Source organism: Geotrypetes seraphini, chromosome 1 (assembly GCF_902459505.1).
Source record: "Geotrypetes seraphini chromosome 1, aGeoSer1.1, whole genome shotgun sequence".
NCBI classification, from domain to species: Eukaryota; Metazoa; Chordata; class Amphibia; order Gymnophiona; family Dermophiidae; genus Geotrypetes; species Geotrypetes seraphini.
Window position 1 is genome coordinate 456,917,248 of NC_047084.1, and position 22,144 is coordinate 456,939,391.

Sequence of the window (22,144 nt, forward strand, 5' to 3'; positions counted from 1 at the left end):
TGTCCTCTCCAACGTCAGAATTGATGTCGGGTGGCGAGAGTTGGTCGACCCCACGGGGAATAAAAGCAGGGAGAACTCGGTGCCAGCTTGTTCCCAATGGCGGCAGTGGCAGCCTTTCCCCAGCGGCAGCCTAGTCCCCGGTGGGCGGCCAGCTGTGCACCCCCTTGTGGCGTGCACCCGGGGCGGACCTCCCCTCCCCCTCCCCCCCCTTGGTACGCCACTGCCTGGTAGAGAACTTTTTATAGCAGAAAAGCAGATTATTCGCAGCAGGGAAGCAGGAATCTCATCAAAGCAGCTAAAGCCAAGTGAGGGACAGGAGACAAGGTCAAGGAGGCACATATGTGAGATTTTCCTCCTTTTGCTTAGGGCTAGTCTTGATGAAAATAGGGTACAGAAGCTGTATTTGTCCCATCTGCCTGCATGCTAGATTAGGGGTAGAGGAGAGGAAGATAAAGATGGGGGATAGAAACAGGCAATGCTGAATGGGCTGAAACAGTAGCATAGCCATGGGTGGACCAAGGCCCACACATTGTTACTGGAGCTGACGAAGATCCCTAGGCCCTGCCAGCAGAAGAGTTCTTTTTGGAGTTCCATGATTAGTACTGCATGGGGGGAAAGAGCGAGACAGGGGCAATGCTGCATACCAGGGGCAGAGAGAAAGAGAGGGCAGGCAAGGCCAACACAATTAGAAAAAAATTAAATGGCCAGATAGCAACTGTAGAAAAACCAATTTTATTTTTAATTTAGGATGAAGTAATATGGTAGCTATGTTAATCCACTTTAAAAGTTAGAAAATATAAATAAAAGAAAAAATTGTAAATAAAGTGACACCTTTTCATTGCACTAAAAAGAAATTAGGTTCTTACCTTGATAATATTTTTCCTGTAGATAGGGATGGTTTGCTAAACCATAGGGTTATTCATATGTGCTTGCAAGCATACTGCAGATGTCAATCACAGGTTTTCAGCTCTTCCTCCTTCTCCCCAGTCTCTGCTGCCCTCTTCAGTTCATACCAAAACCGGCGACAGCCCTATAGGAGAAGACAGAAGAAGAAGGAGTACAGGGAACTCCTCAAAACCAAGTGTCTGATCTGCTCAGATAAATTTAAAACAATCACTAAATGAACAGTAATGTAGTTAAAACATAAGCAAGCCTCTGAGAGAAACCATGAATGAAAGAAAACTACAGGAACATAAGAGCCTGAACATTTATGGCTCTCAACCATTCCTCCCTTTTAATTATATTCACAGACTCTTCATAATCCCATAGTCTTACTGACAGGAAAAATCTCAGCTATGTAGCTTGAGTCAGAAAGCAGGTGCATCAGAAAATTGCTGGGTGTTCAGCATACCATCCCTATCTATTGGAAAATATATTATCAAGATTAGAATCTAATGTCTTTTCCCAGTGCAATAGGGATGGCATGCTGAACCACAGGGATTTACCTAAGCAGTCCTCAAACTCTCGGATGGGATAGAGGAGCCTACTCATAGTACTGAGGGCCTGAGAGTAGTATCCTCCTGTGCTACTACATCTACCCTGTAGAATTTGGTGAAGGTATGAAGGGAGGATCAGGTTGCTGATCTACAAATCTCCTTGGGTAGAATTACCTGAGCTTTTGCGCAATAGGAGGCCACTCCTCTTTTCGAATGCGCCTTCAACAAGATAGACGGCTGTTTGCCACAACCAATGCATACAGATGAATCATAAGAACATAAGCATCGCCCAGCAGTCCGCTCCCGTGGCGGCCCCCCAGGTCAATGACCTGTAAGTGATCTATTACTCTAAAGCATTTGTACTGTATAGTACCCCTCTAATTGTACCCTTCAATCCCCTTTTCCTTCAGAAATTTGTCCAGTCCCATTTTGAAACCCAAAATCGTGCTCTGCTTTACGACCTCCTCCGGAAGATGGTAGCTTTGGAGGCTCCAGAATGACACACCTATCTACTAGAAAATATATTAACAAGTTAAAAACCTAGTCTCTTTTTCTAGTGCAATAGGTATGTCATTCTGGACAGAAACCTAGGATGGGACCACTGCCTGGGCTCATAACACTGAAGACCCAAAGGTGGAGTCCTACCTTGCCGCTACATCCACTCTGTAAACTTGGAAAATGTATGTACAGTGGACCAAGTCGCTACCCTACAAATCTCCTCATGGGAGACCACCAAACTTCTGCCTGTGAAGAAGCCATACTTCTAGTTGAATGACTGGTGACTTGTTTTCCACAGGCAATATATGCTGATGAAATGGCCTTGTGGGGTCCATCTGGAAATTGTGGCCTTGGAAGCTAGTGTACCGCATTGAGTCTGACCAAAAGATAGTCAGAGAGCCTGAACTCATTAGTAACCTCAAGATAAAAAATAAATAAACATACAGAGCAGATCAGAAAGATTCATGTAACCAATCCGCCCTACGTAAACTCCCAGAACTCGCTGGCAAGCCTATTCAACTTAAGTCCGAAATCCTGTCTTTGGGAGTGCAATGTGACTCTGAGCTAAGCTGCAGACCTCAAATAAGACACGTTGTAAAAATGTGTTTCTATCATCTAAGACTACTGCAGCAATTAAAACCTGTGCTGACTGCAGACAATCTAACAAAACATATCCATTCTTTAATACTAGTTGACTAGATTACTGTAACACATTATTTTTAGGGTCAAGCATAGCCAAACTGTCCCGCTTACAACTAATCCAAACCACTGCGGCCAGGCTTCTAACAGGCGCGCGCAGTAATGACCACATTACACCAGTTCTATTCGAATTGCACTGGCTGCCGGTAACCAAGTGGATTGAATTTAAACTGCTTTGTCTAATCTTCAAAGCCTGGCATCTTCAACTTCCAGTATATCTGTACAAGAAACTGACTAAATACCAACCCAAAAGAGCCCTAAGATCATCACATTAAGTCGGGTTTGAAAGACCGGGTTTGACAGATATAAAACTTCAGACAACTAGGAAAAGAGCAGTCTCATATGTGGGTCCTAGCTGCTGGAACTCCATACCCCAGGGATTCTTTGAAAAAATACCCTACATCTCCTTCCAGAAACAACTGAAATCAATCCTGTTCCATCAACATTATGGAAACGTATGTGATTTTTCTCCATAGTCCATGAGCAAGCGCTTGTCATCAGCAGCAATGCCTCTAATTCTTACTGACTTTGTGTCTCTGATTCCCATCTGTTCATTAAGAACATAAGCAATGCCTCCACTGGGTCAGACCTGAGGTCCATCGTGCCCAGCACACCGCTCACGCGGCGGCCCAACAGGTCCAGGACCTGTGCAGTAATTCTCTATCTATACCCCTCTATCCCTTTTTCCAGCAGGAAATTGTCCAATCCTTTCTTGAACCCCAGTACCGTACTCTGCCCTATTACGCCCTCTGGAAGCGCATTCCAGGTGTCCACCACACGCTGGGTAAAGAAAAACTTCCTAGCATTCATTTTGAATCTGTCCCCTTTCAACTTTTCCGAATGCCCTCTTGTTCTCTTATTTTTTGAAAGTTTGAAGAATATGTCCCTCTCTATGTCCTTCAAGATCTTGTAAGTCTCTATCATATTCCCTCTAAGTCTCCTCTTCTCCATGGAAAAGAGTCCCAGTTTCTCCAATCTCTCAGCATATGAAAGGTTTTCCATACCTTTTATCAGATGTGTCGCTCTCCTCTGAACCCTCTCGAGTAACGCCATATCCTTCTTAAGGTACGGCGACCAATATTGGACGCAGTACTCCAGATGCGGACGCACCATCGCCCGATACAATGGCAGGATAACTTCTTTCGTTCTGGTAGTAATAGCCTTCTTGATTATACCTAGCATTCTATTCGCTCTTTTAGCGGCTGCTGCGCACTGTGCCGTCGGCTTCATTGTCATGTCCACCATTACCCCAAGTCCCTTTCTTGGGTACTCTCATTCAATAACATCCCTCCCATCGTATAGTTGTACCTCGGGTTTCTGCTTCCCACATGTAATACTTTACATTTCTCAACGTTGAACTTCATCTGCCATCTCGTCGCACATTCCCCTAGTTTGTTCAAGTCCCTTTGCAATTCTTCGCAGTCCTCTTTAGTCCGAGCTCCACTGAATAGTTTGGTGTTGTCCGCAAATTTTATTATCTCACACTTCGTCCCTGTTTCCAGATCATTTATGAATATATTAAATAGCAGCGGCCCAAGCACCGAGCCCTGCGGGACACCACTCGTGACCCTCCTCCAGTCCAAGAAGTGGCCCTTCACTCCTACCCTCTGTTTCCTACCCGCCAACCAGTTTCTGATCCATCTATGTACGTCTCCTTTTCTCATTTCTTCCTCTTTCATTTTCTCTGTTGTTCTCTAGCATTTTTTTTTATCCTCTGATGGTTTATAAACATGTGAATCCTAACCCTATTCTTTTTTTGCTGTATCCTCCATTTCTAATATAGTAGTATTGTAAACTGCTTAATACTCACGTAAAAGTAGTGGTTCATAGATGAAAGCGCGCGGGACAAAGCCGCTAAGAAAAATGTGCGCAGGACATCAGCACGCCGGATTAAAAGGTAATTTTAAAGCACTCTGGGGGGGTATGGGGAGGAACCTCCTGATTTTACTTAGAAGTGTTGGTGCTGCCGTTGGGGGGGTTTGTGGGGAAACACCCCCCTATTAGAGAAGAAAGTGTAATTTTTCCCAGTGTTTTAGTGAAAAATGACAGTTTCCTCCTTAAGTGGCAACGACAACATTTCTAAATAAAGTGGGGGGGTTCCCACACACACACACGCCCCCAGAGCACTTTAAAGTTACCTTTTAATCTGGCGTGTTGACATCCTGCGCGCATTTGTCTTAGTGTCTTTGTCCGGCGCGCTTTAGTCCCGTCACCAAAAGTGGTATATCAAATGTAATAAATCCAATCCTTCTGGTTTGTGTGCAAAAGGAAAAACTAAAGGGGGCAGCAGAGCCCTCTAGTGAATGAGGAGGGATTCTAAAGCTGGAGTGAATTCTTTCTGCACGGCTTGCGAGCCTGAGGATATTACCCATCCAGCCAGAATGACACACTTATTGAACTAGAATATAATTTTCAAACTAACACTGTAGGCTGAATAGTACAGGTGTTTGAAAACAATCACCACACATTCCTCTCGCACTAGGGTTACCATACATCCGGGGAAACCTGGACATGTCCATCGTCTTTTTAGAGGACTGTTTATGTTTATTAAAATCTTTATATACCGCTTATACAGCCAAAAAAGGATCAAAGCGGTATACAATATATTTCAATCAAAACTATGAAAAGAACTCCATTTAAATAAAAAAGAAAAGGAAGAGAAGAGAAAAGTAGCTTTCCTAAAACATAATATTATATAACAATCTAAATTAAATTAATAAAATGAAAAATATAAGAATATATAAATGCAGATTGAAATCCTGAATTTGTAACCCTTCAGTTCAAAAAGGCCAGTTGAAAAAAAAATGTGCCTTTAAATGTCTTTTGAAATTTTGGCAAGATTCTTCCTTTCTCAATTGGTACTGTATATAAAAAAATGCACAATTTCTGGTTGAGACAAGATGAGCCTTTAGAATATGGGATACCATTGCCCCGTTATCATTCAATGATCTTAATAATTGCCTAGGCGCACAGAATAAGACTTAAATTCCATTGGTAACCAGTAGAATTTCAAATACAAAGGAGTCACATGATCACGAATATGTGCATGGCCTAACAACTGAATCAAAGCATTTTGTACTGTTTGTAAGCGTTTAATTGCCCTACTGTTATTCCTCAACATACTAAATTACCATAATCTAACTTAGATAATATAAAAGCGTGAATTAAGGTATGTAAAGACTTCTCATCTAGAATATCTCGAATAGCTTTAAGCTGTCTTAACGTCCCAAATCCTTTGCAACTGCTGACGAGACCTGTTCTTCAAAATTCAAATGACAATCAATTATAATTCCCAGATACTTAAAGCTATTTACCATATTTATACAATGATGATCTAATAAGAAGTCTAATTGAGGCGTTGACTTATCTCCTGAGATACAGCATGCTACTGTTTTTGACATATTTAATACTAGTTTATGTTCTCCCAAACATTCTTCTATCTTTTTTAAACCGTTTAAAAGTGGGCCTAAATCTAATGTTAAAGGAGATAATCTATAGACCAATAGAATGTCGTCTGCATACTAATTTTCAATTCCTGAATTCGTCTTGCAAGAGGACTCAAAAATATGCTAAACAAAATTGGTGATAGGGTCGAATCCTGTGGTACCCCACATTCTAATGATCTGTCCCAAGATGTTGATCCATCAGTGACTACTCTAAAAGTACGACCTTAAAGAAAGGTGTCAGGTCAAAAGCGCGCCAGGACAAAGGCGCACCCAGACAATTGAGCGCAGCGCAGAGGCGCGCACTGCTCAAAATTCATGTTTTTAGGGCTCTGACGGGGGGGCAGGGGGGGAACCCCCCCCACTTTACTTAATAGACATTGCGCCGCGTTGTGGGGGGTGGGGGGGTTGTAACCCCCCACATTTTACTGAAAACTTCACTTTTTCCCTGTTTTTAGGGAAAAAGTTAAGTTTACAGTAAAATGTGGAGGGTTACAACCTCCCAAACCCCCCATAACGCCGGCACGATGTCTATTAAGTAAAGTGAGAGGTTCCCCAACAAAAAACCCCGTCGGAGCCCCTAAAAACAGTACTTTTGAGCGGCACGCGCCTCCGCGCTGCGCTCAATTGTCCGGGCGCGCCTTTGTCTTTCGCGCCGTTGTCTATGAACCTGAAGAAAAGTGGAAAACCAATCCCAAACAACTCATTTAAACCAATCTCTTGAAAGAAATTCAGCAGGAGTCCAGAATCAAACGCTGAACTCAAGTCTAGTGATGCAACCATAGCAAAATTCCCACTATCCAAGATCGAATGTACCTCACTTAGAAAGACTGCTAACACTGTCTCAGTACTATGCATAGTCTGAAATTCAGCTTGTCTTGAATTTAACACATTTGTTGATTCTATATAAGATACCAATTGCTCTAAAACTATCTGCTCTGTCAATTTTGCTAAAAAGCAAAGATTTGAAACTGGCCTATAAGTAGCTGGATGCAGTATATCTAGATCTTTGTTCTTCAAAACAGGTTTAATAATTGCCTTTTTCCAATATGCTGGCACCTCCCCACTATTTAAACTACTATGTATCATGTTCAAAGCTAAAGCTAGTAACTCATGTCCAGAACTCGAGAGCCATTGTGAAGGAATAGGATCTAACTCGCAGAAAGTAACATGCATTTTACTCAGGAGTTTCTCTAGTTTTGTCAAAGTTGGTAATTGAAAAACTAACTTGATTTCCCTAAGTTTATATTCTTATCCTCAGATTCGACTGTCCGAGTGCCCGGGTTTTGGAAGTCCTGAGCTCGGAGGCCGCATCTTGATGCCTTTGCGCATACATGGCTATCGTCATGATGATGTCATATGCGCAAAGGCTTCCAAATGCGGCCTTCAAGCTCGGAAAAGTTTGTGTGGGGGCGGGGCTGGGGGAGGAATGGGGCAGGGCCAAGCATCCTATTTTTTCAAAGAGGATATCTGACAACCCTATCTCTCACAGAATCTAGCTTCCAAATGTCACAAGTTTGACTAAAGTGCTACCTCTTCATCATACCCAAAAGAGCCGGAAAATTCCTTGGAATCACCCATATAGTATCCAAACCGAAATTAATTAAATAATGAAAGACTATATTTTACTTCTAACCAAAATAGCCTACACACAGCTAATGAAAACTGAAACTAAAGGCCACTGTGCTTTTACAGTGACTGACTTTGTGCCACACTCAGAGTGGCAACTGATATCTACGGAAAGGTTGATTCTGGGCTATAAGAGTGACAGACATGTAACTTGGGATGTCCTCTGGCATCTTATTGTTTAAAAAAGGGGGGTAGTGTGGACTTGCAGGAGTGTTGATTTTGATTTCTTAACATACCGCTTAAAGCAACTAAGTAAAATTATAACAAAAGCAATTACCTATACATGTCCAATTTGAAAATTTACTATAAAAAAGAAAAGAAGTTGTATGAAGTTCAATGTAAATTTGGTTCACAGTTCTTCTCAGTCAAGTTTTTAAGGCTTTCAGAAACAGTAGATCTAGGGCTAGATTCACTAAGCAAACCGATCGGTTTGTGAGCCCTTTGCGACCCGATTTCCCTCCTGCAGTATTCACTAACCTGTTTTGCGATCCGATTCCGATCCGCACATGCAAATGAGGGGAACTGCCTACAAAGTAGGCAGGGACGCGATTCACTAAACAAATTTGCCGATTCGACTGTGCTGGCCAATCAAACCCAAAAGCGACTGCTGAGGACCTGTCGCTGAAGCCCTTTCCGACTGCCTTCTGCCGCCCTGCTCTCGGCCCTGCCAGCCCCGATCTGCCTGCCTGCCCCGACTCGCCCACCCTTCTTCGCAGTGTATGCCTGTGGTTTTAACCCGCAGGTTTTAAGCAGGTTAAAACCACAGGCTGTAAAAAAAAGTTCTTACAAAAGTGCAGGGCCGGAGGTCCAGCACATGCGCAGGCCATCTAAAGATGGTCTGCGCATGCGCGGGGATCGCTATAGAGCGATCCATGCTGGCAGATGGGGGCATTCCTCTGATCGCCCCCATCTGCATATTGGAGTTTGCTGAATTCATCGGACCTTCCTGGATCAGGCCTGATCGGGCAGGTTAGTGAATCTGGCCCATAGTACTTAACTCTGGTAGTAATGAGTTCCATAATGATGTTGATGTTAGTTAATTTAATGGAGCATAAGAACATAAGACTTCCCATATTGGGACAGACCAAAGGTCCATCAAGCCCAGTATCCTATTTCCAAAAGTGGCCAACCCAGATCCCAAGTAGCAAAACAGATTCTATGCTGCTTATTTTAGGAATAAGCAGTGGATTTCCCCAAGCCATCTCAATAATGGCCTATGGATTTCTCTTTTAGGAAATTATCCAAGCCTTTTTAAAATCCCTATTAAATCCTTTTTTACCCCTATTTATCCTTTTTTTAAGCTAACTGATTTCACCACATTCTCCGACAACGAATTCCATAGTTTAATTACAAGTTGTGTGAAGAAATATTTTCTCTGGTTTGTTTTACAACTACTACTTAGTAGTTTCATCGCATGCCCCCTAGTCCTAGTATTTTTGGAAAGAGCGAACAAGCAGTTCACATCTACCCTTTCCACTCCACTCAGTATTTTACAGACCTCTATCATATCACCCCCTGAGCCGTCTCTTCTCCAAGCTGAAGAGCTCTAGCCGCGTTAGCCTTTCCTCATAAGGAAGTCGTCCCATCCCTTTTATCATTTTCGTTGCCCTTCTCTGTACCGTTTCTAATTCCACTATATCTTTTTTGAGATATAGAGCGAAGAAGGTAACTGAATCATACGCTTTTTTGAGGAACATAATGTACGGTGAGGTGTATCTCTGCAATTTATCTGAGAGGTATACAGGAACACTCATACAAAAGGCCTAAAAACCAGACATAGCAGTTTAAATGAAATTTGTGCAGTAATTGGAAGCAACTCAATAAGTATAGGTTATACATGGTCAAACTTCTTTTTGTCAGTAATTAAACTTGCTGTAGTATTTTGGATTAACTTAAAGTTTTTCATATTATTTTGATTCAGCCCTTGATATAATGAGTTGCAGTAATCCAATTAACTAATGGTCAATGAATATATTGTACAACTTTAAATCTGACAATGTGAAGAAAGGCTTTAATTGGTGAATCATTTTTAACTGAAAAAAATCAAGATGTGTCAATTTAGGATTCTTCACAGAATATCTTAAATCTGGTAAAGTGGCTATTGCTATTTATTTGAAATGCCATAAAGAAGATATGGCAATACTCTGATCTACGCCTTTTGGACTTGTGATATCATCAAATATTTTGAGGGAACAGCTCCCAATTATTTGAGCTTCTTGATAGGAAAGCAGATTTGAGCAATTTCAAAAGTACGAGGGGGGTGCTGAAAAGTTTTCAGCCCCACCAAGACGAGAACGATGTGGAGATGGTTCAATCAATCATCTGAAACAATGTCAAAAACACAGAATTTCGTTTCTGCAAATTGGTGCTTAACAAAATAAAATAACACTCTTTTCAGTTACAGTTTCAAAATAATGCTCAGAATTTAGGAAGCTGGTTGGCTGGCAAAACCTGAATGCACTATCCTTGCAGCTCTGCACTGTTTATAACTGTGACATGCTGAAACCTTGCAAACAGCAAATCCCACTGGTAATCTCACATGATCACCAATGGGATGTGTGACTTTGGAGGTTTCATTGCAGTCCTGTTACAGACAGCACAGAGTCACTAGGTGCAGAGGTAACTTTGACTGCTGAGACTCAGGAATTGCTGCCAGCAACAGTATTCTCTAGAAGCAAGGGCAGGCATGTGCCCCTCCAGGCTGCCTTTTGCACCTTCCCTGTCCCCCCGCCTGTGGTTACGCCCTGATTCTGTGAATCTCTTCATTCATCTTTTATTAATAAAACAGGGAGTCCTAGGACCAGAAGTCAGAATGAAAGCCAAAGTATAAGGTACCATGCCAGAACCCTCAAGCAGCAAACATTACAATAAACCCTCAGCTCATAAGTGGAAAAAAATATAGAGCAAACAAAAAGAAATAAGGCAAATAGCTGGTTCATAAATTTAAATCGCTCAGCAGGAAGCTGCACATTTGCGTAGGTAAACAGAAAGCAGGGACATAGACTCAAACTCCTGAGGCAATTGTGGTTTATTGTAATAATCTGATGTATAGATTCTATACATCTAAAATGGATTGTAACAGAGTGAATAGAGGTTACTTTGTGACTCAATATTTCTGACTTTGATTTCTGAGGAAACACAGAAAGCACTAAACAAGGAGACCTCATGTAAAGAGCTGGAAAAAGCCCTGAACTCATCAACTCTTGGTCAGGGTTCTGAAAAGGCTGGAGTCCCTGAAAATATGACTTCATTTGGCTGCCCTTGCACAAGTAGCGAGCAAGGGTAGCAGCTAGATGAGGTCATTAGAGGATGCTAAACCCTGCGAGCCCATGAAGAGACCAGCAGCAGTTTTGATACCTTCTGTCACCTCTTCCCCTCCACACTGGGTGCCAATCTCAATTTCATAATTTAAAATTAGCAGAGGCCTAGCTGTTGCTTTCCCAGTGCGGTAGGAATGGCATTATTTAAACTGTTATTTGGAAACAGAGTTTGGAATTAGTTTTCTATGGTGGGCTGAGGGCTTGTAAATCAATTTTAAGGTCAGGGAAGAATAAATGGTCTATTGTCCACATCATTCCAACCAAGCAGGGGCCCAGACAAAGGGCTTTCAATCACTATTATTCACTGTTGGCTTGGAACCTCTCAGTATTGTAATTGGAATCCATAAATACATAATAAGAATGCATGGCAATGATGAATGCAAACATAAGGTCACACTTTTTCAGATACTGTTTGGCTATTTTACAAGTTTCTTTCCCACTGTTCAAGTTCTGGAAAGGACACAGCAAAAAGTTTAAGGAGATCTCAGAATTAAGTTCAGCAAGAGCAAGTCTCTAATGTTGTCCTTAAATCCTGATTGATAGGCTAAAATGACCGAAACTAAGGCCTTTCCTCTTTAGATGGCAATTGTTCAGTTACTGTATCTAGGGATCACATTTCACAAAACATACTGACTGGATTGTAAGCCTTTCCTGGCAAAAAAAAACCCCAAACTAGAGGACCTGCAGGTCTGTTTCACTTATGATTGGGAAGGATAGAAACCATAAAGATAGTTACATAATACAGATTTGGAACATTTTCTGAGGACCAATGAGGGTGAGCTACCATCCTTTGAAGTTTCAAGGTGTTTATATACCACTTAACAAGGTTTATCTAAGCGGTTTTACAATCAGGTACTCAAGTATTTTCCCTATCTGTCCCACTGGGCTCACAATCTATCTAACATACCTGGGGCTATGGAGGACTGAGTGACTTGCCCAGGGTCACAATGAGCAGCACGGGGTTTGAACCCAGAACCCCAGGGTGCTGAGGCTGTAGATCCAACCACAGCGTTACACACTCCTCACAACTGCAACAGAAATGGGGACTGCAAAGGAATCATTTTGGGGCTTATTTACAGCTCAGACACTATTATCAATTCCTGAGCCATAGGTACAGGGAGGCCTTGGGTACCAGTGATCTGGACAAAGCATTTGAACGGACAGCATAGTTACTCACCTGTAGCAGGTGTTCTCCAAGGACAGCAGGCAATATTCTCACATATGGGTGACATTCCCCAAGTAGCAAGCACGGACATGTACGAAAGTGCACCGTGTCTTTAAAAAAACTTCAGCACTGTCCAAACTGTGCATGTGTGCCTTCCCAACAACGTCATTGTGCCTAAGCCTTAGTTCCTATTCAAAAGCTAAGAAGCCAGGGTGGGTTGTGAGAATATTTGTCTGCTATCCTCGGAGAACACCTGCTACAGGTGAGTAACTATGCTTTCTCCGAGGACAATCAAGCAATATTCTTACATATGGAATTTCCAAGCTGCCGGTCTCATGTAGCTAAGAATAGTGTTAAATAAAAATTGCATGAGGCTGGTGAAAACCCTGAGGAAGATGGCTTTTAGAGAGAGAATACATTTTTGATAACTGCCTTACCAAATTATCTCTCTCTTCTACCATGTTGATCTAAGCAGAAGTGGGAATTGATGACCAGGTGCCTGCTTTACAGATGTCCTCTATGGGAGTAGAGCACAATTCAGCAACTGTAGTGGCCATATCTTAGACTTTGTGAGCAGTGAAACAACTGTCCACCGTCAACCTAGCCTGAGAATATGCAAAAGAAATACAAACTGCCAGCCAGCATGAGATGGTCCGCTTGGTGACTGGAACTCCAAGTTTGTTAGGGTCAAAAGATTTAAAGAGATGTGTTGTAGTTCTATGTAATTTGGTGCGATCTAGATAGTAGGAAAGAGTTTGTTTGCAGTGTAAGGTGTGGAGAGCTATCTCGCGAGGATGAGCATGCGGCCTTGGAAAGAATACAGGTAGTACAGTGGATTAGTTTAGCTGAAATTCCGAAACCACTTTTGGTAAAAATTTAGGATTGAGTCCTTAGAAATACTTTGTTGTGGTAAAACCTAGTATATGGTGGATCCGAGATGAGAGCTTGTCATTAACTCACTCACTTGACGAGCCAAGGTAATTGTGATGAGGAATATTATCTTCCAGGTGAGATGTAGAGGAGAGTGGTTCAAAAGGAGGTTTCATCAAGCAAGATAGAACCATTTTTAAGTCCCAAATGATAGGTGGACATTTGAGTGGAGGATTGGTACGGTAAAGGCCTTTCATAAATCTGGATACCAATGGATGCATAGAGATGGGTTTATTATCCATTTGAGTATGGAAAGCATTGATTGCATTAAGGTGCACTTGTACCAAAGATGTTTGAAGTCCTGAGTTGGATAGGTGAAGGAGGTAGTCTAGGAGAGACGTGAGAGAGCAGGTACTAGGATCCAGGGAGTGAAGGGTACACCAAGAAGTAAACTGCATCCATTTAAATTGGTAACGTCTTGTAGCAGGCTCTCCAGATGTGTGAAGTATATCCAAGCCTGGAGATGAAAGTGAAGTGGTATCTAGAAACATAGAAACATAGAAAAAGCGGCAGAAAAGGGCTATAGCCCACCAAGTCTGCCCATTCTAAATATCCCCACCCCTGAATTCACTCCCTAAAAGATCCCACGTGAGTATCCCATTTTCTCTTAAAATCCGTTACGCTGCTGGCCTCTATCACCTGGAGTGGGAGTCTGTTCCAATGATCCACCACTCTTTCGGTGAAGAAGTACTTCCTGGAGTCGCCATAAAACTTCCCTCCCCTGATTTTCAGCAGATGCCCTCTGGTGGTCGAGGGTCCCATGAGCCAGAAGATATCATCTTCTGACTCGACACGTCCCGTGATGTACTTATACGTTTCAATCATGTCTCCCCGTTCTCTTCTTTCCTCCAGTGAGTACAGCTGCAATTTCTTTAGTCTTTCTTCATACGTGAGATCCTTGAGCCCCAAGATCATCCTGGTGGCCGTTCGCTGAACCGACTCGATCCTTAGCACATCCTTTCGATAGTGTGGTCTCCAAAACTGAACACAGTACTCCAAGTGAGGCCTCACCATGGATCTGTACAGTGGCATCATGACTTCGGGTCTCCTGCTGACAAAACCTCTGCGAATACACCCCATCATTTGTCTTGCACTGGAGGAAGCCTTCTCCACTTGATTGGCGACCTTCATGTCCTCACTAATGATCACCCCTAGATCGTGTTCCGCCGTGGTCTTAACCAAGGTCTCACCATTTAGTACATAAGTTCTACGCGGGTTTCTCTTACCCAGGTGTATTATCTTGCATTTTTTTGGCATTGAAGCCTAGCTGCCAAGTAGTTGACCATTGCTCCAGCAGCAGTAGGTCGTGTGTCATATTATCAGGTAATAAGCTTTTGCCTACTATGTTGCAAAGTTTGGCATCGTCGGCGAACAGTGATACCCTTCCTTTAAGTCCTTGCATCATATCTCTTATGAACAAGTTAAATAGAATCGGGCCCAGAACCGAGCCTTGTGGCACTCCGCTGATAACGTCTGATGCTTCGGATGGGATACCGTTCACCACCACCCTTTGAAGTCTACCGCTCAGCCAATCCCCAAACCATGTAGTTAGAGTGTCTCCTAATCCTATCGATCTCAGTTTGTTCAGTAGTCTTCGATGAGGGACGCTATCAAATGCTTTACTGAAGTCCAAATATACCACGTCCAGTGACTCTCCGGCGTCCAGTTGTCTAGTAACCCAGTCAAAAAAGCTAATCAGATTAGATTGGCAGGATCTACCCTGGGTGAACCCGTGTTGGTGTGGATCACGCAGTTTTTCTTCGTCTAGGATTGTGTCAAGATTCAGTTTGATCAGTGTTTCCATAAGTTTACCCACTATAGACGTGAGACTCACTGGTCTGTAATTTGCTGCCTCTGTCCTGCAGCCCTTTTTGTGGAGTGCCTACATGGATGAGAAACATGGGAAAATGATCATTAGGTTTTAGAATTTTTTCTAGGCTAGTGGTAATATCCTGGATCCTGGCTCCAGGGAGACAGCAGACCTCTCTTGACTGCAAATTAGGTCTGCAAATTGGTCCCTCGGTGCCTCTTAGCATGGAGTCACCAATGACTACCACTCTTCGTTCCTTCCGAGGGGGCCGGTCTGCGTGTTCTGGATTTGACATTGTGAGCTGGGTATCCTCGTGAGTCCCTTCTGCTATTTCCTCGGTGGTTCCATCCTGTAAGATCTGAAATCTATTTCTGAGAGTTATCTGTGGTATTGATGAACAGCTATCCTGTTGAAGAGAAAAAGAAGAAGAAGAGAGTGAGAATGAGGTGGGTTTACTTCGCTTGCCCATAGAGGAGGTTACTAGTTGCCAGGGGCCGGCATCCCCAATCATCTCCTGTACTCCAATCGTTGTGTTTAGTGCTTCAGGTTTGGGCGTGTTGAGGATGGACCTGTCATGGGTTCTCTCTGTGATGTGTGACAGTTCCAGGATGGCATCGTCAATGAAGGTCTCGTCATCCCTGATGCTCCTCAGGCGCTTTACCTCCTCCCTGAGGCTCAGTAGTTCCTGCTAGATATCCTCGCCTAAGTTTCCCAGCTCCTCTGTCTGCGTAGAGACTGTAGTGCACTTTGGGAGGGGGGGGTAGGTTTCGGTCTGCACAGAGACCTCTGACCTCTGATCCATGCCGCCCTCTGCCTTCTCTGTACAGACCTTGACCATCCCCTGGGTCCCTCCGGATGCTGGAGTGTCGCTCTTGATAGTAGCTTTAGTACTCCGTGTCCTCCCTGCCATCTCCAAGTTAGAGAGATTTATTTCTGTAAAGAGAAAGGTTGAGATGTTAGAGAGTATGCAAGGGGAAAGAGGAAGAGGAAGATAGAGATGCTAGAGAGTTTGGGAGTTTTAGGAAAGAGTGTGTTTGGTTGTGTATGAGGATGAAGAGTTTGTTTGTATATAAGAATGAAAGATTTAGATTTGGCCTTGTACAAGTCCCTTCGCAAAGGCGCTCTCGCTAAGGCGAGCGCCTTTGCCGCTCGCCTTCGCCGTGCGCCGTTGGCCCGCCTCCTTTTATGGAGGAGCTCGGACGCTAGCTGCTGACGTGGTGGGGTGGGCGGAGCTTACTCTCGCCACTGCCCCGTTGATGTCTTCCCCTTCTCCGGCGCTCTGCTGTCTCCCCTCCGCTTCCCAGCGCTTTGCCCTGTCTCCTCGCCTGCCTCCTCGTGCTGTGAACAAAAAAAGGTAAAGGAAGAAAGAAAACTCATCGCAAGAGTAGCTGCGCCTGTTGGCCCGCCTCCTTTTATGGAGGAGCCCGGACGCTAGCTGCTGACGTGGTGGGGTGGGCGGAGCTTACTCTCGCCGCTGCCCCATTGTTAAAGCCATGGAGCAAAGATTGGGATGCAGGATAGAGCCCTCGTTCTGTATAAGTAAAGTTGGAAGTAGTTGGAGAGTGATAGGTTTACGCTGATTGAGTTGCAGTAAGAGAGGAAACCAGGCTTGGTAAGGCTAACGAGGTGCAATGAAAATCATGGCAGCAAATTCGTGGCAAAGTTTGAGAAGAGTTTTCCCAGTCAGTGGGAGTGGAGGGAACTCATAGAGGAAGTGATTTTGTCAATGGAAAAGAAAGGCATCTGCTTTGAGCCGAGTAGGACTGAAGAGTCTGGAGCACTGAAGAAGAAGTTTGTAGCTGTTGGGGGAAGCAAACAAATCTACTTCAGGAGTCCCCGACAGAGTGAAGACATCTTGAAGGACTATTGTGTGGAGAGACCAATTGTGGGTTGAAGGAGTCTGCTCAGTTTGTCTGCTAGGGAGTTTTGCTTTCCGCCAGATATACCGCTTTGAGAAAGATAAATCATTTTACATAGTGATTTATTGCCCAGGTCCAGATTTGAAGTGCTTCTTGACATTGATTGTCTGTGCTAATGAGTACAACTTGGTTCTTTAATTAATCTTGAAAGGCATAAAGAGCATTGCGAATTGCTCGTAACTCCAGGAGATTGAGTTGAAAAGTTTTTTCTTGAGGAGACCAGATCCCTGAGTACCAAGGCTCTTGAGATGACCTCCCCAGCCAAGTAGGGAGACATCTGTTGTGAAGACTTTCTGAGGAGGAGGAGGCTGGAAGACTCTGGAAAGATTGGTGGGAGTTAGCCACCATTGAAGGAAGTGGCAGAGATCTGAAGTCACTTGAATAGGTACAGAGTGGGGATTGATGGACTGAAGCTATTGGGAAGATAGAGTCCATTGTGGTGTCCTCAAATGGAGATGAACAAATGGAACTACATATATTGTGGACACCATGTGACCTAGAAAGCATAACATCTGTTGAACTCTGAGGTGTGCTCAAGAAGAGGTTATTTGAAGCAGTTTGTCCAGTCTCTGAGGTAAGCACGAATTTGAGTAATCTTCTTTCAAATCCCATGAACTCTCAGTTCTCCTCCAACTCAATGCAATACAATCAGTACCACTTAATGAGGGGGCAAAGGGTTCTAGCCCAAGTACTTCCCAATATCCAAAAATACAGAAGGTCTTCGATCAATCTTAGACCTTTGTTCTCTTTGTAGATTTTTAACCTAAACACCCTCCACCCGAACGGCCTCAACAATGAGATCGAGTGGGCAGCATTCCTCTGATCACGTCTGGCTTTGTTTTACAGCTTCCCATCTGTAGTAATTTTTTCATGCCTCTGTTTTGTGAATCAATGACATCATCACGTTCTCACGCTCGGTTTTTCCCTCCCTCTCCGGTTTAAAAGTTGGAGCGGGAGCCGGCGTTCTCTGTTGCACAGAACTTTTTCATTCTTTGACCGGTATGTATTTTCAATGTGCTCCTTCCGGACTGACAGTTATAAATATTTAATCACCTTGCACAGATATTGTAGCCTTCCGAGTTTCAGTGCTCGTACCTGTTGCATTTGTTTTTGCATTTCAGATCACAGTTATTGAATCTCTACATGGTGTGACTTTTTAGCAAAATTCTAACTCTTAGTTGGCGGGGTCTCCTGAAGCAGACACCGAAACGGGGCCACATCGGGACCCTGATGAGCTGTTTTTTGCAAACAAGTTAAGTAAGCTTTCACACTTCTAGTGACAACCTGAACGCAATCACTTTTTGAATTTTTTTGAAAGTATTACTATTCGAAGTTATAAATACAGTTATCAATTATCTTACACCTTTTGAGTTGGATCCGCTTTTACTAATAATTATGCTATGATTGGATGACAAACTCTTGCCCCAAGAGGGGGTAACCTCCCCCTCTTCAGAGTTCTATATCTCTGAGCAGAGTTAAAGTATAGCGGGTCCTTCTTGTTTGGTGGCTCAATTTACCTGAGTCAGTCTCTTAATTACAGCCAAGTTTCTTTTCTGACTCTTGTTGATACATTGTCCCTGCTTTATTGGAAACATAGTTGTATTTAATAGTGATCGGACAGGAAAGAGTGCAATTGTCTTTCCAAGGAAATAGCAAGACATTTGTTTTGTCAATATTTAGGGCTAGTCTATTTATTTCGAGCCAATGATGAATCTTTTCAAGTTTGGTATTAATAGTAGATATTTCAGAAGAACTGTTGGGATCCAGGGAATGTAGAAGTTGTATATCATCCGCATATACGAATACGGTAAAACCAATGGATTGACAAAGGGTCATGAGGGGAGCAAGAAAAATATTGAATAAAAGAGGAGATAGGATAGATCCCTGTGGAATTCCATATGGAACTGAAAAACTTTCGGAAGTGGTGTTATTAAAGTTAACTGTAGAGAAGCGATTGTCAAAATAAGAATGAAACCAAGAAAGTACCTGATCTGAGATACCGATAGATTGAAGTCTATTAAGTAAAAGAGCATGATCAATAGTATCAAAGGCCGATGAGAGATCAATTGAGATCAGAAGGACAGATGAATGATGGTCAAGATGATAGAGTATGGAAGAAGTCATGCCTATCAAAGAGTGTTCCGTGAAGTGATATTGTCTGAAGCCTGTTTGATTAGGATGAAGGACATTTGTCATTTCTACAAATTCTGAGATTTGATTGTATACTATCTTTTCTGTTAATTTGGCTAGGTAAGGAATATTAGCTATGGGCCTATAGTTTGATTTTTCTTCAGAGCTAGTCTTTGGGTTTTTTAAAATAGGGCGAATAGTGGCTTTTTTGATTTTCTCTTATGTCTTTAATCTTTTTTAAAAAGTAATTGGCCAGTTCTTGCGCAGAGGGGACTGAATTAGTAACTGGGATGTGTTTTTTATAAGTAGGTGAAATAGATTTTAGAATGGCATAAAGCGTAGAGACATTTTTGGCTTTGAAAATTTGATTAGAATAGTATTTCATTTTTGCCTGATTAATTTTATTTTTATATATGTTTGATTGCTCTTTAAATTTATCAAAATTTATTTGGCTCTTATTTTTTCTCCAATATCTTTCTAATGATCTAAGTTGTTTTTTGATTAGGCAAAGTTCTGAGGTGAACCAAGGGTTAGCTTTTTTTCTTGCTGAAATAGTTTTAATTTGAAGTGGAACTAAAGAATCTAACAAATGTTTAGTGGAGGAATTCCATTGAAATAAGAGCTCTTCTACGGAATAAATATTTGAGTCCAGAGAGTTTAAATTAAAATTATCAACAATTAAGTCTAATGATAAGCTATTATAATCTCTATATGTAATAGTTTGAGATATTGTATTTGTTTTTGTCAGGGAAGTTAAGTAAGAAATTGATATCAAAAAGTGATCGGACCAAGGAATTGGAAGACAAGAGTTTAATTGGTAATTGACTTTAGTAATGAGAGAGGTTACAATCATATCTATGGTATGACCGGCTTGATGTGTTGGAGTAGTTAAAAACGGATATAGATCTAAATCATTAAGGAGAGAAAGAGTATCCTTGGTGTAATTATTATTCCGGTCTTCAAAATGAATATTAAAATCTCCTAAAATCAGAGGATTAGTGGTGGAGGATCCAAAATCAAAAAGAAGTGATTGAAGCTGAGATAGATTAGTACTATTGATAGGTGGTGGGAGATAGATAAGAAGTGCATCAAGTTTAGGTTTAGTTTTTACGGTAAATTGCAGGAATTCAATTGGAGAATTTATTGGAGAGTAATCTACTCCTATTGCTAGGGAATCCTGAAATATAACTGCCAGACCTCTTCCACGTTTAGAAAGACGATGGTTATACAGATAAGAGAAACCAGGAGGACAAGCATAGGTGAGGTACGCTTCCTCTCCTTCAGTAAGCCATATTTCCACTAAACATAGAACACTATAAGAAAATTGAGTAATAAGGTCTTTAATTAGATGATATTTAGTCTTGAGAGAACGAGTATTAAGTAGACCGATTTTGATTTGTTTATGATTTGAGAGGATTGGATTATCGAGTTTTATAGAATCATGTTGTTGAGGAAATAAAGGAATATTATAACATTCTCTAACCTGAGATGAGAGAGTCTTATTGATTGGTTTATTTGAACGATTACTATATAAAACAGGAATATTAGATGGAGAGTTCTCCATATTTAAAAGTCTGTTAGAGTTGTTTAAGGAAACAGATAAATGACCGCTGTAAAATAGTGACAGATGGTAGGCAGCGAGAGAGCCGAGAATAAATAAGATAATAGAAAAAAGTTTAGTGTTAAACTTACTTGAAAAATCATTACGGTTTGTTCTAAAGCTTAAGAGTCGCGCACAAAGGAGCGCAATAAGGAGCATGAACTGCTCCTTAAGCACGCTCCTTTGGCGTGCGCCGCAAAGGAGCAGAATTTAAAGAGCATGTACCGGCTGTAAAAGGGGGCGGAGTCCAAACGAGCCGCCACACAGCGGCGGCAGAGAGATTGCAGGTAACTACTGGAAACACTGCTTCTGCCTGCCAAGCTTGGCAAAAGGGACCCTCGGCCCCCTAAAGAGAAAGTCCTCAGCTGACATAGCTTGAGGGTCCTCATCAGCTGGAGTATTTATATTTTATATTTACATTAGAGGCTCTGGCAGAGACCTGTTTACAAAGTATGTATTCTTCCCTATTAATATCTCCAAATTAATAAAGTGTCTTTGCTTATTTGTAAATGGGTCTCTACCAGAGCCTTTAATTCAGTAGCATAATTAAATGAAATAACTACTTTTGGAAGTTTATGGGGACGGACGGGGATGGATTTGATTCCAGCGGGGACGGGTTTGATTTCTGTCCCTTCACAACTCTTTAGTGGAGACAAGGACTGTTTGAATTGAAGAAAGCGAGAGACAGGCACGTGGGATCTCTTAAGGAGAGGAGGAGATAGTGGATGCTGTGGATGGGCTGACTGGATGGGCCAATTGGCCTTTATTTGCCATCATGTTTCTATGTTTAAAACTGTTTACTGTGACTGCTGGTCAATTATACTCACTCAAGGCAGTTAGTTATCAGTTCTGACTATTGGGAAACGTTACAAAACACCACCACCTTACTCAGTAGTGGTTATATTGTGCAAGTCTTCAGTGTATATAATAACATGGCCAGTTCCTCTCTGCCAATTCCCCCTCCACCTGTCCTGCTGAGCGCTCATTGCCTACCCTACTCTCTCACTGACCCTTGACTATCCATCATACCCTACCTGTGCTCTCACTGGCCTAATGGAAAACTTGCCCTGGGAGCAAGACCACTATGTTTGTTTTGGAGTCTTGTACCTGGTGTTTGGAAGCAAGAGGCCTCTGCACCTTCAAACTGTGAGGGATCTGGCTGCTATCAATGTCAACCTCTGCAGCTTCTGTCTTGCTGGTAGCTCCTAAGAATAAGCAGACACATCTAATGAGAAGAGAGAGATGGCGCCCATACGTAAAGCAAGCATAAGTTTTCCACCGGATCCCCCATGGCCTCTCTCTCCAACCTGGTTCCTCGGTTTGGCCTGTTTCTGCTTAGCCTATCTTTCCTTCTTGGCCCCCATCTCGATCTGTTGCTTTTGCTTGTCCAGCTCCACATGCTCCCTTTGGCCTACTTTTCTTCCCTGGATTTTGAGAGCCCTTTCTCTTCATCCTGTCCTTCTGTTTGGTCAGCTGCCTTGGCATCTCTCTCTTGCTTGCTATACCTATATACATCCTCTTTCCTCCCTAGCCAGCCTGCCTGTCTTGCTTGGGTCCTTTACTTA

General features: G+C 42.5%; 1 protein-coding gene across 3 annotated transcripts in view; it reads right to left on the minus strand.

The window, feature by feature from the left end:
* LOC117349119 (membrane-associated guanylate kinase, WW and PDZ domain-containing protein 3-like) overlaps positions 1–22,144 on the minus strand; it is a 115,239-nt gene that overhangs the window by 33,537 nt on the left and 59,558 nt on the right. For all 3 annotated transcript variants that reach the window (XM_033922162.1, XM_033922171.1, XM_033922152.1), the window contains one exon: positions 21,687–21,784. In XM_033922162.1, coding sequence (XP_033778053.1) covers positions 21,687–21,784 — 98 coding nt within the window. The remainder of the gene's footprint in view (positions 1–21,686; positions 21,785–22,144) is intronic.